Raw genomic sequence first — 17,311 nt, 5'->3', positions numbered from 1 at the left:
AATAAAATCAAGAAGAATGAAAAAAAATAGAAGTTCATGTGAAACAGAACGACATATATTTATAAAAATTCAAACATTTTAGTTATTCTTTTTCTATGTTAAGAGTTATTAAAAACATGAGCCTGGTGTGGTGGCACACCCCTTTAATCCTAGCACTTGGGAGGCAGAGGCAGGCGGATCTCTCTGATTTCAAGGCCAGCCTGGTCTACATAGTGAGTTCCAGGACAGCTGGTGCTACAGGGAGATCCTGTCTCTCAAAAAAGTTACTAAAAACTGGGCTTGATGGCAGAGGCCTGAAATCCCAGCTGCTGTAGAGGCAGAGGTAGGAAGGAGTCTTAAGTCCAAGGCATTTGCTGGTCTATAGAATTAGTTCAAGGCCAGCTTGGTCAACTCTGTGTCAAAATAGGGCTGTATAGCTCAGTGGGAAAGCATTTGCCCTGTATGTGTAAAGTTCAATCCTCAATACCAGGGGTGGGGTAGGAGGAAGAGAGAGAAAAGGCCACCTAAATCTCACCAGGAAAGCTGTGGCCATCTGCCTTTTTTTGCTATGTAGCCCAGTCTTGCTTCAAACTTCCTTTCTTCCTCCTCTTCCAGCCTCAACTTCCCCAGTACTGGTATGTGCTACCATGTCTGTCATCAACTAAGCCTTTAAAACTATGCAGGATAAAACTCTGTAGTCCTAACAACAAGCGTATTTAGGTCCATAGCATCAAAGACTTGTGTAATCATGATATTTAAGGAAGAATACAGGACTTTACTTCCTGGGTCTTAAACAATGAAAAGGACAACATCTCGGAACAGAAAACCATGAAATTGGAAAAGTAGAAAATTTAAACAATAAAACTTTAAAGTGTTTCAATTTCTTAGTTGGAGCCAAAGAAGTGATAAAGCCAACAAAGAAAACTTTCTCCACATTTAAGGATGCTTTGGGCCAAACTTCAAACCTCTTCTGAGCCTTTTCCAAATCTCCTTTATATTCTCCATCAATTATTTCCCTCCTCTAAACTGGAGTTTTACATTTCTCCCTTAAAGCTAGTAACAGAATACAGCCGGCCCATTCTCTAGACCAAAGATTCAATCCACATCTTTGGGTTGTATCTTGGGAATGCAAAGGGCCGCAGTGTTTCAGTGAGTGGCAGGATGAGACTTTGGCTCTGTTCCTCCCAGGAACCCCAGGCCTTGAAGGCCTTTTGACGCTAGTTCCAGTATGATGGTGCCCCTGAAGAGCACGTGCGGTGTAAAGTTTCAGGGTAGCAGGAACCAGAGTCAGTCACGCTGACATTTTCTAAGGCAAACAGCACAATTTTGAAGGACAATTTTGGCCCAGTCTTCATTTTAGTGTATTTCAAAACTTTAAAAAATATGTATTTTATTATTTTTATTTTATGTGTATGAGTGTATCACCTGAATGTATCACTAAACCTCAGAAGAGGCAATACCACCCCAGCTCCAGCAGTAAATGCGGTCTCTGAAAGCCTTCTATTAAAATAACCTTAAGTGCAACAATTTATGATGGGAAAGTAGCATGTGTGGATTTGTGTTAATAAAAGAAAATGAGCCTGGGGTTTAAAATATGCCCATGGAAAGAGGACAGAGAAAGTGAACTTTGATCTGGGGTACCTCCAAAGGCAGTGCCTTTCCACGTGCGTCCTGTCACCAGCTGGAATGGACGAGTGGAGATTTCTTCACCTGACGCAGCTACACCAACCACCACGCTGACTCCCCAGCCTTTGTGGGCCGCCTCAAGGGCTGCTCTCTGCAGCACAGGCAAGACCAAAGCACAGACTGAGACAGTTTCCCTTTCCTCAGAGTCCTCTAGGGGAGGAGGAGGGATGACGCCGCATTCACAAATAGGACAACAAATCCCCAAACTTAATGTTTGGTAACTTTAATTTTATTAAACAATTATCTTTTAATAAGTATTTTTAAAAATTAGCCTGAATATTAAAACAAACTGGACACACATGATGCTTTTATTTGCTTTCTATTTTAAAACTGTATCTTATATTCACAATGCAGAAGAATGAATCTAGATCACTATCTCTCACTAGTTATAAAATCACGTACAAATGAATTTACACGTAAGTCCTGAAGCCACAAAGCTACTAGAAGAAAACACAGGGGAAATACTAGACATTGGAACAGGGAAGCATATCATTTATGTGTTTGTATATTATGTGTATGAGTGTTTTGCTTGCATGTACGTAAGTGCACCCATGTGTGCAATGCCAATGGAGGCCAGAAGACGCTGCTAGAGCCCCTGGAATTAGATTCACAGTTGGTTGTCAGCCACTAAGTGGATGCTGGGAACCAAACCTGGGTCCTTTGTAAGAGCAGCCAGTGCTCTTAACTGCTGAACCATCTTTCTAGCCTTGCAAACCATGTATTTCACAAAGGCTGATATCCAGAATTTACAATGAACTCCCAAAAGCCTCCCAAAACAACAAAAAGCCAAACTACCTGTTAAAATATGAGCAACAGATACAGACATTTCTCAAAAGAAGACATAAAGATGGTAAATATGAAAAAATGCTCAGCATCACTAATCATCAGGTTAATGCAAATCAAAACCACAATAAAATATTACTTCACTCCAGTAAGAATAACTATTACCAAAAAGGTTACTGAGGGACTTTTAAGAATGCTCTGTGAAAGGTAGAGGAGAAGCAGACTGTCCATACTGTCTACCCTGCCAGCCCCCAGGTTGAAGAGGTGAGAAAGGAGCCAGAGAGTGCTGTCACAACTGCCTAGGTATGGGATGCAAACAAGGATTCACCAGACAGGATGCAATGGCTCAGGAAATTCAGCCTGTGAGCGTGGAGTGCCAGGGCCACAATAAACAGATCAATCCCAAAGAGAGATTAACTTGCACTGTGAGGAAGCTGGTTTAAGAGAAGAGTCTAGAGTCTAGTAGTTGAAAAAACATGAAAGACGGGCAAAAGATAACATTCCACAGTGAAGGAAACCAAGGACAAAGCTGGAGCCAGGAGATACAGCACTGTTAGAGAAGGAACTTTTCATGTATATGGACACAAAGCTTCACGTGGTTAGAGCATTGCATGACAATCTAAAAGCCAATATCCACTCTTGACAAGCAAGCTAGCCACTGCTTCTCATCCAGGTCAGATTGTCATATATGGAGATAGTAAATGTGTGTAAACTGAAGGCAAGCCAAAACACCAGTGAGCACATGAAAAGGCCCAATCATTGAGTTTAAAATGATTGAGAAAATGACTTTCTCCTGATAAACTCTCTTTGCTGGAACACTGCTTTCTGAAAGGCAGTAAAAGAGTGAGAAAGTGGATCAGGCAGAACTGGTAGACCTTGAGCCAAATCAGGAGACAGCACCAGTTAGAATGAGCAGAATGTGAGGACTATGAACATCTTCTGAGGGGTGCAGCGGGTAACAGGGCTCTCAATGGGGCCAGTGAGTCACATGCTGACACCTTACATGCAGCAGTGAATGAGTGAAGGACTGTAATTGTAATATGCTTACTTTTTGCTATTGTTTTGGTTTTAATATTCAAAGACTTGTTATTGTTTTGGTTTTAATATTCAACTGAAGTAGTGTTTTAAAAGTTAAAGAAAAAGCACAAACACAAAAACCCAAAGACTTTACCCTGAATGTATGATGACTTGTATGCAACACGAAGTTTAATACCTGTAAAAACAACTTTAAGAAGTTCCCCAGCATCTGTTAGGTCACAACTTATACCCAATTGAGCTGTGTAAATGGACAGACTTAGACTGACAAGCTGTATGACCCTTTATTGCTAAGCTATGGAATTAAAATTCTGTATGTAATCACTGGTGGGATGGGGGGGCAGGTGGATCTCTTGTCAGATCAATGTCAGCCTGGTCTATATAGCAAATTCTAGGCCAGCTGGGGCTACAGGAGACCCTGTCTCAAGACACCAAAACCAACCAAACAAAAATTCTGCATCTAACTAGTAATCAGAAAAGACAACAATCTGTGGAGAGATGCTGGTTTATCTGGTTTGTGCTAAGTAGACTCGTGAGACCACTCTGCACTCTGTTGCCTCAAGCAATACTTGAGGGCGGCACAATATGATTGTTAGCTTTGTTAGCAGTGTTAAATGATTCCTTTGCAAAGTTCATCACAATGAGCTTCTGCTTCAGGGCTGACTCTTCTAGAACTGGATTCCCTTTTGCCATGCCATCTTTAAGAAACGTACATACACAGACACTTTTAACCAGTCCTGGTTCCATTATTTTCCCTTCTCTTTGGACTATAATAACTTCTTGAGTAGTAACTTCCAGAGCTGGGTAACTTAGAAATAAATAGCTTTAAAAATATTTTATTTTTATGTGTTTGAGTGCTTGCCTGCATGTATGTAAGTGCACCATGTTCCTGCAGTGCCCCTGGAGGCCCCTGGAACTGGGGTTAGGGACGGCTCTTAGCTGCCATGTGGGTGCTGGGAATCGAACCCACAGGTCCTCTGCAAGAGCAGTCAGTTCTCCTTAACTGATGAACTTTCAAGCCCCAAATTAAATAGCTTTAACTGAATGTTTAAAGTCATCATATGTTTACATGATTAAATCTGTGAATCAGAATTTAAACAATTACTGAAATGCACAAATGTCTCAATATACAAAGTATAAAAAAAGGTTAGTGATAGCAAATGCTTTTGAAGATGTGGAGAAAACTCTTGCATGCTGTTGGTAAAATTAGCACAGCCATTATGAAAAACCATATGGAAGTTCCTTAAAACAGCAAATATGGAAATGCCCTATGAACCAGCAAACCTACAGTATATATCCAAAGGGTATAAAACTGGCATGTCCAAGGGCCACTTTCACCCCCATGCTTACTGCAGCACATTACAAAAGCAAGAAACAGAAATAACCCTTGTCCACTAATAGATGAAAGGGTAAAGAAAATATGGTCCATAGACATAACTGAATACTACCCTAGTACTTGTTCCATAAAAAAGAATAAAATCTTAGTCCCAGCACTTGGGAGGCAGAGGCAGGTGGATCTCTGTGAGTTCAAGGCAGCCTGGTATACATAGTGAGTTCTGGGGCTACAGGGAGACCCTGCTTCAAAAAGACCAAAAAACAAAACAAAACAACCCCCCCCCCCAAAAAAAACCCCATCACTACAGCATTGTGGTTGGAGCTACAGGTCATTAAGTCAGGTACAGAGAGACCAGTATCTGCATGTGGAGCCCCAAAGTTGATCTAATAGAACCTAAGAATGGAACTGTGGTTACCAGACACAGGAAACACATTGATGAGGAGGAGATGGGAAAGTCAACTAGTGGGTGTGAGTTACGGATCTGTGAGAGAAGCGCTGGTGAGCTGTGTGCAGTGGGGCGACTCTGGATAACAATGGCATTTCATTCTCAAAAAGCTAGAGGGTTTTCAAAGTCTTCACCATAAATAAAAAAAGATAAACACATTTAACCAGATTTAAACAGTAAACATAAATACGGGATTGAACAAGGTAAACAATATGTATACTTTTTATGATTTTATGTATCAGTTTAAAAGTAAAAGTAAGCCCTAACTCATAATTCTAAAGATTTTAATACAAGAAGCTGGCAGGAGTACCAGCAGGACTCATTACTGTGTCTAGTTAGCATTAATAGGTGCTGCTAGTATATCTTACAGATGAGAAATAAAGGTTTGTTAACGTCATGGAGGTAACCTTTGCATTTAACACACATTCAAAGGCAAAGAAACATTTTTATGAATTTTCTCCTGAGCCATTCTTGTATCATTTCTAATTTATAGTTCAAATAGTTATTTTTTTTCTCTTCTTTCATTAGAATTAATTCCTATCAAGGCCTTTATTTCCTAAAAACAAAATCAACTTTAATGTTAAGGAAACTGCATTTTCAAAAAAGTTCTACCAACACTTACCATAACCTTGACATTGCCGATACACTCGAAGGAATAGTCCACTCCCCCGTCAGTCATCTCTATGAGCACTTCCTGGATGGGTTTACTGAAATCCTGGGGATTAATACATTCAGAGGCTCCAAATTCTTTGGCCTTCGCAAACTTATCTTTATTGATGTCCACGGCAATGATCCGGGATGCACCTGCCACTTTACAGCCCATGATAACTGCCAATCCAACTCCTCCCAGGCCAAAGACGGCACAAGTAGAGCCAGGCTCCACCTAACATGAAAGATAGTCTGTAAGTGGCCCACCCCACAGAATCAAAAGCGTCACAGACCACCAGCCCAGGATACCACTCCAGCAAAGCTTTGCTGAACTGAACTGTATGGCAGAAGCCAGAGCCCAGGCCATTCTCTTACCTTGGCAGTGTTGAGAGCTGCACCATAGCCAGTAGAAACTCCACAGCCAAGAAGGCAGACTTTATCCAAGGGTGCTGAAGGATCAATTTTAGCAACAGAGATGTCAGCCACAACTGTATACTCAGAAAATGTGCTGGTTCCCATGAAGTGCAAAATTGTCTTTCCTTTGCAAGAAAATCTGCTAGTACCATCTGGCATTAGTCCTTTTCCTTGAGTGACTCTGATGAAGAAGAAAAGAAAGGAAAATGGCAGGGTGGACTAACATTTCTTAAAATCTATAAGAAAAAAAACATCAGTTTAACAAATAGCCAGTAAGTATTCAAAAAAGTATACTAAGATGGAAAGTCTAACTTCTGATGTACTCAGTAATAACTTACCATATTTTAGCAATGCCTTATTAAGTAAACTTATGAAGATTAATAATCTTACTCTTCTTTCAATTATAGAGTACTGAACTCAACAGATACAACTGAAGGATCAGGTGACATTATTTGAAAATTCCATCATCAAAACTTATGAGCAAATAAATATATTCATAAAAGATGAAGCCCAAACTGGAATTTACAAGAGATCATAAACAATTACTCAGTTCAGATGAAATGACTCCTATGGGCATTCTTCAATAGGGTAACAGTTCTCAAGGATTTGAGTTGTATTTCCCCTTTGTTTTGAATGTGTGGGTAGTTACCACTAGAGAAAAAATAAGCAAGCAAACTTGGCCTCTCCAACACACAACTCCAAAACTCACAAAGGCAACCAATACAATAATCAGTAACAAAAATTACTTGTGATATCTTGGGTAGGGGACTGACATCTGCTTAAGAGTACAGGCTCTAAGTCAGATCACTTGGTTCAAAGTCTGCATGACCTTGTGCCATTTCATGAATGGCTGCTTTTGTTGCCTCACTAAAAAGTATGGAGCTCCATCTTCCATACAATTATTGCTATAAAAATCTGATGACATGGCATCCAAAGCATTAGCCTCCTGTCCAGAACAGTGTAATGGTTTACTAAACATTTGGTGTGTATGGATGTGTACATGTCACGCACAGTGTGTATGTAGAGGTCAGAGGATACCTTTCAGGCATTGGTCTTCCTCTTTCCACCTTGTCTGAGACGGGGTCCCTTTGCTGCTGTTTGCCAAGCTAACTTAACCTTGTGCTTCTAGGGAACTCTCCAGTCTCCACCTCTCATCTTCCCACAGAGCATGCTGGGATTACAGATGCCTGTGCTACTGCAGCTGGCTTTTATGTGGGTTCTGGGGATCTGAACTCAGGTCATCAGGCTTGTACAGCAAGTACTTTTACCAACTAGGTCATCTCCTTAGCCCCAACATTTGTCATTTTTAATAAACATAATAACCTGATGCACACACTCAAATAAATGTAAGAGCAGAGAGATCTTACACACAGCACTGGTAGGAGCATGAACTCGAGCATTCACATTGGAGCTGTACATGTGCTTCTCACAATGTAACTGAATCACAGGAACCCCCCAGAGAAAGTAGCACCAAACATGTATAAGAATGTAGCGAATCATAACAGCCCCAAGCAATGGGCAAGTGTGATAAACAGTGATATTTGAGCTGGACAACAGAGCAACAGAAAAGTAGAGATGCACACAGCAACTTGGACATATAGACATTACAAATTCAAGAAGCCTGACACAGCACATGCTGCATGATCCATCTACACAATGCTCCCCAGGGAAAGCCAGCAGCACAGAGGTTACCTCTCTGAGTCAGGTACTGACTTGGAAGGGACATGAGGGGTTCAGAGGGTGCTCGAAGGAATCGCTACCTGGGTTTGGGTAAAGGTATGTATATATGTAAACATTCATTGGGCTGCACATTTAAGATTTGTATCCATAAGTACTGTATTGATGTTACGTTCTACCTCAATTTTTAAAAAGGGCAGCAAACAGGATCTAAATTGCCTCAAAGAAGTTCCTTAAGCAGTATTACCACACCTTACAATAGAATTACCTTTTCTGTGTCAAGGGTTTGTTATGTAGGTGTCTCACTAATGTGTGTTAACTTTTATACTCTGGTTTAAAGGACAAAAAACAGCTCATAAAATTACTTAATCTTACAAATATCATTCCATGCCAGTCATAGAAAGAGAATGGGTTCAGAAAATTCTGGGTTCATTACTCCCCAGCCTTTTCTTCTTTGGCTTTTTCAAACAAGGCCATACAGTCTGTAGGATAGACGTAGGACTTGCTAGGTAGCCCTGGCTGGCTTCAAACTCATGATCTTCCTGCCTCCATCTCCTGACTTCTGGGATTACGGGTGTGTGCTACTACTCCTTGTTACAAAATTCTGTGTTATATCTTAATGGCTGGTGATACTGGACAAACCCTGAGATTTCCAAGTCTTGATTTTCTTGTCCTTGCAAAAGGTGAGATTAGCAAGACAGTGAAGCTGCACTAAAGACGGACTGACGGGTCAGCAAAATGCGCTGCACAGACCGCCACACACTTACTGCTTATGTGATCTCTTATTTGAAGAATATATTAAAAGAGGGATGGGGAGATGACTTTGTGGTTAAAAGTGTTTGTGACACAAGCATGAGGACCTGGGTTCAAATCCCCAGTACCCATGTAAAACACCAGGCATGGCCCCATGTGCTTGTAATTCCAGTGCTGTGGGGAGGGGAGGAACAGAGACAGGTGGATCCCAGGAGCGTCCTGGCCAGCCAGCAGAACTGAAATGGTGAGCTTCAGGTCTAGTAAGAGACCTTGTCTCAAGAGAATAATGTGTTTGGGGGACTTCCAGGTCTTGCTCTGGTCCCTGTTATGTGTAGACACACCCACACACGTATATACACACCACATACACACATAAAGTATTAAAAATTTTTTGATTTTTTTTATGAGTGTTTTGTATGTAAGTGCACCCATGCAGGCAATGACCACGGAGGCAAGAGGAGGGCATCTCATCCCTCGGAATTGGGAGTTATGGACAGTTGTTAGCTGTCATGTGGGTGCTGGGAACTGAACCTAGGTGCTCTGCAAGAGCAGTACCCTTAACCCCTGAGATACATCTCCAGTCTCAAACACCAGAAAATACTAAAAAAATTTCTTTTTTAAATCTGCTTTTTGTTTTTGTTTTGAGACACCGTCTCCCTGTAGCCCTAGCTGTCCTGGAAATTGACAGGTAGATCAGGTTGGTCTTGATCTCAGAGAGCCACCTGTCTCTGCCTCCCAAGTGCTGATATTAAAGGTGTGTACCACCACCCATCTAAATGATACACACACACACACACACACACACTTAAAAAAAGAATGTAATAAAAGATACTAACCTTATCTTCTGGCAAAGGTTTGTTTTAGGATTTAGACAAAATTTGCACTCTCCACACTGGGGGATGTAGAGTGGGATGACAGTATCACCTGGGAAACAAATGGAAAGTTATTACCCTGAATGGCGGTATCTTCTAATGAAAACAGCACCCCCCTTAGCCCTGTCACCTGATGCAACTCTGCAAAGAAACAATTTCTCAGCTTAAAAACTTTGCCTAAATAGCATCTTCAGATGCTGACTAGCCAAACAAGAAATAAAAGTATGTTTCAAAGTTTTTGATCTAAAAGAAACTCTAAATAATTGGAGAACAAGGAGAGCACGTGTTTCAAAAAATACCAACTCACTGATGCATCTCTAAAAGCTCTTGTTGAATCTATCAAAACTGGTTTTGGCAAGGTACCCAAAACAGCTTCAAATGAAAAGCAGCCTGCAAATCAGAGGGAAAAAAAACCCCAAATGCTTGTGCTTCTTAGATGAGAAATGAAATCAATCTTGACAACAGTGTTATGTGATAACCTGTTCATAAATAAATAGCTTCTAAGGTTTATCAGAAAAGCAACATCCCAATAGAAATAAGCCAAAAGCATCACATAAGTGGTTCAAATACTTTGCTTACCTGCCTTCAGATTGGTAACCCCTTCACCAACACTTTCCACAATTCCAGCACCTTCATGTCCCAGGATCACTGGGAAACGCCCCTCAGGATCAGCTCCGCTCAGGGTATAGGCATCAGTGTGGCAAACCGCAGTAGCAATAATCTACCAAGATAGTAAAAAGCACCCAAGTGTGTGTACATGCACAACTCATGAGATACAAATCAATTGAAAGGCACTGTACTTTGATAGCACATTTCGAAGATTTTCAGATACATTTCTTTTTTTGCTTTTCTAAAAGAAGCAAGTATTATAATCAACGACATCCTAACAATTAGACTTGGCAGCACTTTTTGGTTGGTGGTAGTGGCAATAGTGATGCGTTTCACTATTCACCAGCAATTCCCCAGGGGTGAAAGCTGAGCTCACTGTGCTCTAACTGCTGATTGTAGTATATCCAGGACAAAATGTTTTCTTTAGTGGCAAAAGCACAAGCAGCTTAATTTCCAAACTTGAACAAAAATACACAAAGAATTATAAGGCTCAGACTCCTGGGTCTAGGTTGAAAGGACTTTGACAAGTATTAGCTTTTCGTGCTTCTCCATCAGATATGCACAGACCTCACGGGCAGAGGCTGGTGTGCTGTATGTGTTTGGAAGGAGGACGACAGCAGGAAGGGAGCGGTAACTCTTCCTTGAATGAAATATTTTCCCAGAATGTTATGAAACAAACAGTATGTAATGGTCACTGCTTTAAAGTATTAACTTCATATCCAAAACAAGTAGAGTAGGATGCTAAAAACATCTTACACATGTCAAGGGAGCAAAGGTCTCTCCTGTTGGCTGCCCTCTCTCCAGGGGTGACCTCCTTTGTTAGCCACAGTGGAGGGTGAGAAGCAATGGACTAAAGGAATCCACCGAACCCCAGCCTAGTCCACCAGGCCAGGACAATGTAAAGCTCTCTAAGCAAGACTTCATTTCTTTACTGCTGTAGTTAGTCAGGAACCTCCTTCCAATTTTATGGAAAACTGAAGACCATTTCTTATTCTTTGATTCTAACTGGACAGCATACTTTGTGAGTCATGGGATCAGCAGAAAGGAACAGACCCTACAAAGCCACTTTAAAACCAAGCTATAAAGTTACAATGCGGGCATCCACTCATCCATTTGGCTACTCGACCTTAGAGCAAAGCCAAAAAGATGGAGAGGGCCGTTGTGAGAAAAGGTAAGGGAGGAGACTGTGATTCTGAGGCTGGAAGCCTTCCACTGCCTTCTCCTTGACACTGCCCTTTGGGCTTTATCCTCTGCAGGTCTCAGATCTACCTGCCCAGAGACCTAATTACAAGCCTTTTCTCACAGGGCTTTGGCTGTATCGTTACCTTAATTCGAACTTCATGCGCCTTTGGAGGTGCTACCTCTATCTCCTCTATGGAGAGAGGCTTTCCAGCCTCCCAGGCCACTGCAGCCTTGCACTTGATGACCTAAAGGCAAAAAAAGGGAATACGTGGTTCATCCTCCTAAATTAATAATTCATCATCAATTTGGGTAACGATGAATGCTAATCTTAGAAAGTACACCAGGGCTGGGAGATGGCTCAGTGGGTAAAGCACGTGCTATGCAAAGCATGAGGACCTGAGTTCACATCCCCAGGACCACACAAATACCAGGCGGGTGTGGTGCCTTGTCTGTAATTCTAGCACTTGGTAGAGACAGGATCCTGAGGCAAGCTGGCTAGCAAGACTAGTCATATCAGTGCACTCTCGGTACCACTGAAAGACCCTGCCTCAGTAAACATGGTGAAGAGCAGCTGAAGAAGATTCCAATGTCAGCCTCAGGCCTCCACATGCACAAATGTGCACCCATACACATGCAAAGATGCATACACACACTCGCGTACCACACACACATGCAAAAATAGACAAAAGGAAATAAAAAATACCACATACTCAAAAAACCATACACCTGAAGTGATAGGAAATATTGTTTTCAGACTTCATATTTAACATACTTTATAAAAAGATTTAATTGAGGGGCTGGAGAGATGACTCAGTGGTTAAGAGCACTTACTGTAGCCAGGCATGTTGGTATACCTTTAATCCCAGCACCCGGAGGCAGAGGTAGGAAGATCTCTGTGAGTTTAAGGCCATCTTGGTCTGGTCTATAAAGTAAGTTCTAGGCCAGGACCCTGCTTCAAAAAGACCGAAAAAAAAAAAAAAAAAAAAAAAAAAGACCTGTTTTTCTAGAAGACCTGGGTTTGGTTCTTAGCACCCACATGACAGCTCACAATTGTCCGTAACTCCAGTTGCAGGCCCCTACAAACGTGGTGCACATAGGCACACACATACACATAAATAATAGTTAAAAAAAAAACTTTAAAAAACATAGGTAATTGAGATTGACTATTTGATTAGATATAAAAGTCTCTTTTGGCTACAAAACTTTACTTATTGGGGCTGGAGAGATGGCTTAGTGGTTAAGGGCACTGGCTACTTTTGCAGAGGACTTGGGTTCAGTTCCCAGCAGCCACAAGGTGGCTGTCTAACAACCATCTATAACTCCAGTTCCAGGGGATCCAATGCCTTCTTCTGACTCCATGGCACTGCACAACAAGGGTGCACTTATATACATGCAGGCAATACAGTCATACCCATAAAAATAATAAATTATTAAAAAAACTTTATTCATCAATATTTACTGATCTTCTACAATGCATAAAGAGCAGGTTAAGACTATAGGTCCCAGGCCAGCAATGTAGCTCAGTGGTAGAGCACTTGCCTAGCAATACAAGGCCCTGGACTCCATATCCAGCACAGCAAAAGTCAAACCAAAATGAACAAACAAAAAACTCCACCCTGATCCTGTGACTAGGTTTGACAATTCAAGGAATCACACATTTAATATGTGTCTTACTCCTCTTTTGCTGGGATGGCTTAAACAGCACCAGTTTAGTGCAAAACTGCTAGTGAAAAGGTTCCTAAGAGATATCCAAGTGGGGGATATGTCAAATAACATAACTATCCCTCATAAGTATGTTATCTAATGCAGTAGCCATCTGCTGTGTGTGGCAACTGAACACTAGGAAGGATATCCTATAAATATAAAGTATACACAGATTTTGAAAGCTTAGTAGAGAAATGGGTAAAAGTATCTCAAAGCCTGCCCCCAGTGACATGCTTCCTCCAGCAAGGCCACAGCTACTAAATGTCCCCAAACAGCACCACCAACTGGAGACCAAGTGTTCAAATACTTGAGTCTAAGGGGAACACTTCTCATTTAGACCACACCACATACACATTAGAATTAATTTCATGTCTTCTTTTTTAATGTGGTTCCTGGAAAATCAAAAATTTCATACACAATTTATATCAGGTATCTACAACATAAGGCTGTCATAGATATTAGTCAGTCCAGGCCTTCATTACCAAAAAAGCCTAATGAAGACCATTAGATCGTTAGGCTTTGATCAGTTCACATGATGCTTGTGCAATGTGTTGACAGAAAAAAAGGTTGCAAACCACTGGGTTTGTAGGAGATGGTCTTGAAAGTCAACAACTTAAAAAAATGTGATTTAAAGAAACACGCACACAGTGCTACACACAGAAGGCAAACAGTTAAGGAAAAGTATAACTTTAGTGGTTTGAAGAAACGTCACTTTTAATTTGTGGACTGAAGGATGACGGGGCAGCAGTAACAAAAGACAAAAGCATCTATAAACAGGACACTTATGAGCAGTGAATGAAAATTAATATGAAGTTCTTGGCATCTCTGCAAAAGTAAGCTGGAAGCTAAAAGTAAATTTAGGAAAGGAGTCACAGGAAGAGGGCTGAGTAAACAGTGATATAGATATGAAATCTGACAATGCAAAAATATTTAGACACTATGTTATATTTTCCACCTCAATGTACTGCAAAAGGAAATCCCAAAGGATCAAATTTAGAATACTAACAACTTGGTCGTGTAACCTAGATTTCCAAAGGCACAATAAAATTCATTCAGAATCCAAGTCTGATGACTTCTTGTTAAAATGTTTGAGGGGCTAGGCAGAAGACAGACAGTTCAGCAATTAAGAGCTCTTGCAAAGGACTGGGGTTTCCATTACCAGTACCCCCAATGGGAGGCTCACACCCACCTGTAAACTCCAGTTCTAGGCGATCTGACACCCTCTTCTGGCTTTCTCCACCTGCATACATGTTGCACACATACATACACTCAGGCACACACATATTCATATAAAGAAACAATGTTTGAAAGAAGCGTGATCTCCTCCTTACCGTGAGAATTCTAAGCAAACAAAGCCCCACTGTAATTCTGAGGACTCTGCAGGTCCTTCCACATTTGAACTACCCTGAGAGTTACAAGTTTTCACCTTCCAGAACAGCTGGTAATAAGGAAAAGTTGCATATTTAAGATTAAAACAGACCTTGTTCAGTTCTATCTCGGTGTGAGCACTTAGCACAACCGCCTTCGTAAACCTCAGTTTTGGTGTGCTGGAATAATACCTCGCAAAGACGCTACGTAAGTAAAGGAGGTTATGACAATCTCGGTGCCTAAGTACTCAAAAACATTAAAGGAAGGAACCTAGGACCCGTCGCCAAATGCAAAGCCGTCAACTGCAAGGACGATGGGGTTCGGAGCAGGGCTGGCGCTACAAGTATGACCCGGGCAAGTTACCGCATCCGGAGGAAAGGGCGAGGGCCGCTCCCCCACCCCGCCCGCATCTGAGCAGAAAGCGAATTTGCTTTCCAGGCGCGCGGCCGAAACAAAGCTCCCTTCTCCCACTGCGGCCGAGCTCGCCGTCCAGGCCGCCCAGGCTGGACCTCCGGGTGCTCCCTTCCTCCGGCTAGGGGTCCACCGCCTACTGGCGCTACCTTGTTCGCCATGTCCCCAGCTTCACTTTACCCAGGTGCACGTTTCAGACCGAGGCGTAGGGCACCAACTGTGGGAGGGGCGTGCGTATGGGCGGGGCGTGCGTGGGGGGCTGGACGTGCGCGGAGGGCGGGACGTGCGGGGGCGGGGCTTAAAATGAGCGCTGTGCGGCGCTTGAGAAACAAGCCTGCTTCGCCAGGCGGGTGTGTTTCCTCGCAAATGCTCTCTGGCTTCCTCCAGAAAGAGGGGCGCAAGAGCGAGCAGGGTGGGCTCCGGAACCTGACGCCCTCTGGACTCTGACTCTCCTGACAGGTCCTGACCAGGGGCAGTTGGGCGACGGGAGGACTTTGCGTGAGCGCACAGAACCTGGGCCACAGTTGGAGTATTTGTGGTGTACTCTCCTGCTTGTCGCAGAGACGGAGAGGTGGCCCTACTAAAACATCACATTTTGTCCTTTTCAAGGCTTAATTTTTGAGGAGGTACCATGATTCTGCCTAAAGTCCTTTCTTCCTTTCTAGTTCACACTATGGCTTTTAACTTCTGTATAATTTGTGAGGACCAGATTCTGTCTCCAATCAGGATGGCTTTCCTAAACTCCAGACTTGAAGTGCACAGTGTCTACTATGTCTGTATTAGGATATCTCCTAGTATTTCAAACTGAAGGACTAGCTAAGTCATTCATCACCAAGCCTTGATAGAATGCCTGGGTTGCAGAAAGCTGGCGTTATCAGTCACTTTCCTCCCTGTTGGGAGGACTGTTTGTTGAGACAGCCTTGAGCAAATTATCTTAAGAAGAGACCAAGATAAACCAGAGCAAACAGTGCCAGGAAGAAGGGGGGCCCTAAAGGGCCTCTAAACATCTCAAGAGAGCCCCTGATCTGCACGTACTCCGCCAGCCACAGCTATTAAATATGTCCCAAGGGCGCCTCCCCTGGGGCAGCAGTCAGCTTTCAGCACACGGGAAGGCTGCTGTCCCTCACTGAGGTGCTTCAATAAATTCAGTCTCGTCTTAGGTCAGGTATGGTCTCCTTTCTTTCCTATTACTCCTGTATTCTGCGCCCCAAAACCTAACTGCCTAATGTCAAATAACTGTGCACCAGACACAGTTCAAGCAGATTTCATGAACTCCCAAGAAAGCAAGAAAGATAAGTACTAAATGAGTTGAAGGATGAATTTATTAAAATGTACATAGCTACTTTATCTTGAGGGAATTGGCTTCTTTTCCTCTATCTCACTGAAGGAACTGGGTCAGTGGAGGTGGGCCTTAGGGTTTTATAGTCAAGCCCCACTTTCTGTCTGCTGTCTGTTTTCTGTTCAGCTAAGATGGAAGGTGAAGAATCCTGGTGACACACTCTGGCTACCATGGAGACTACTGTCTCCCTGCCTTCCCTGGATATAGTGTCTTCCTTCAGACTGAGAGTGGAAATACCCCTCCCTCCCTTACATTGCTTCATGTTAGGTACTTGGTCACAGCAACCAGAAAACTAACACGCAGACCATCAAGGAATGAGCCAATCTCACACAATTACTAGGCCCCTGTGAAGGATGAAGGCTTCTAAAATTCAGACGACTTTGAGAGGAGCATTTCTTGGTATCTAGGAGAGGAACAGCTAATAATAACAATAATAATAATTAAAAATAAGAACAGTAAGTACACGCTGATTTCCTGGAGTGAAATAAGCACCAAAGGCCTGGGGACTATGGAATTCTTGTCACAGAATAATATGAAAGCGTGTTAGTCATTTGCTCTGTGGAGGGAAGTGGCTGTTTTTAAAAGTGCTAGGCTGCAAAATGACAAAACAGGAATCCTAAAATGTCAGTTCAATGGCTCACGGTATGAACTGAAAGCTCAAAACTGTCTATGGTGATCGTTTCCTGAAACCATAAGGCTAAACTTGGTAACAGCCAAATTTAGGGTTGATCCTGTAGGTTACCAGTGACAGCAATGGCTAAAGTCACAGGAACACTAGTTCTCTTATGTGAAAACCAGGTTATTCATTGGAAAATAATAGGTCCCCCAGTGTTATAATGAGGCTATATTTAAAATTCCAGCTGAATCATATTGCCGTGAGTCCCTGATCCCTACTGATCTGGCCTCTCTGATGGGATGTCACTGCCTGATTTAAAGACCATGAGAGGACCTTACCTGAGCAACAGTCTTTCCTTTCCTCCCCTCTCCTCCCCTCCCCTCCCCTCTTTTCTTTTCTTTTCTTTTCTTTTCTTTTCTTTTCTTTTCTTTTCTTTCTTTTGGTCTTTTCTTTT

At 42.3% G+C, this 17,311-nt stretch overlaps 1 protein-coding gene across 1 annotated transcript in view; it reads right to left on the bottom strand.

Annotated features, from left to right (window-relative positions):
• Positions 1–15,147, bottom strand: part of LOC103728053 (alcohol dehydrogenase class-3) — a gene marked incomplete in the record, with an annotated part of 15,967 nt that extends 820 nt beyond the window's left edge. Inside the window, 7 exon segments of the mRNA XM_017796395.2 lie at positions 1,621–1,756; positions 5,887–6,147; positions 6,288–6,507; positions 9,593–9,680; positions 10,208–10,349; positions 11,563–11,664; positions 15,052–15,147. Of these exon segments, the coding sequence (XP_017651884.1) occupies positions 1,621–1,756; positions 5,887–6,147; positions 6,288–6,507; positions 9,593–9,680; positions 10,208–10,349; positions 11,563–11,664; positions 15,052–15,063 (961 nt within the window).
• Positions 15,148–17,311: the final 2,164 nt, after the last annotated feature.

The sequence above is a fragment of the Nannospalax galili genome, unplaced genomic scaffold (assembly GCF_000622305.1).
Source record: "Nannospalax galili isolate Female #2095 unplaced genomic scaffold, S.galili_v1.0 scaffold189, whole genome shotgun sequence".
Classification (NCBI taxonomy): Eukaryota; Metazoa; Chordata; class Mammalia; order Rodentia; family Spalacidae; genus Nannospalax; species Nannospalax galili.
Note: the sequence above shows the minus strand (reverse complement) of the source record. Positions and strands in the feature narration are given on the sequence as shown.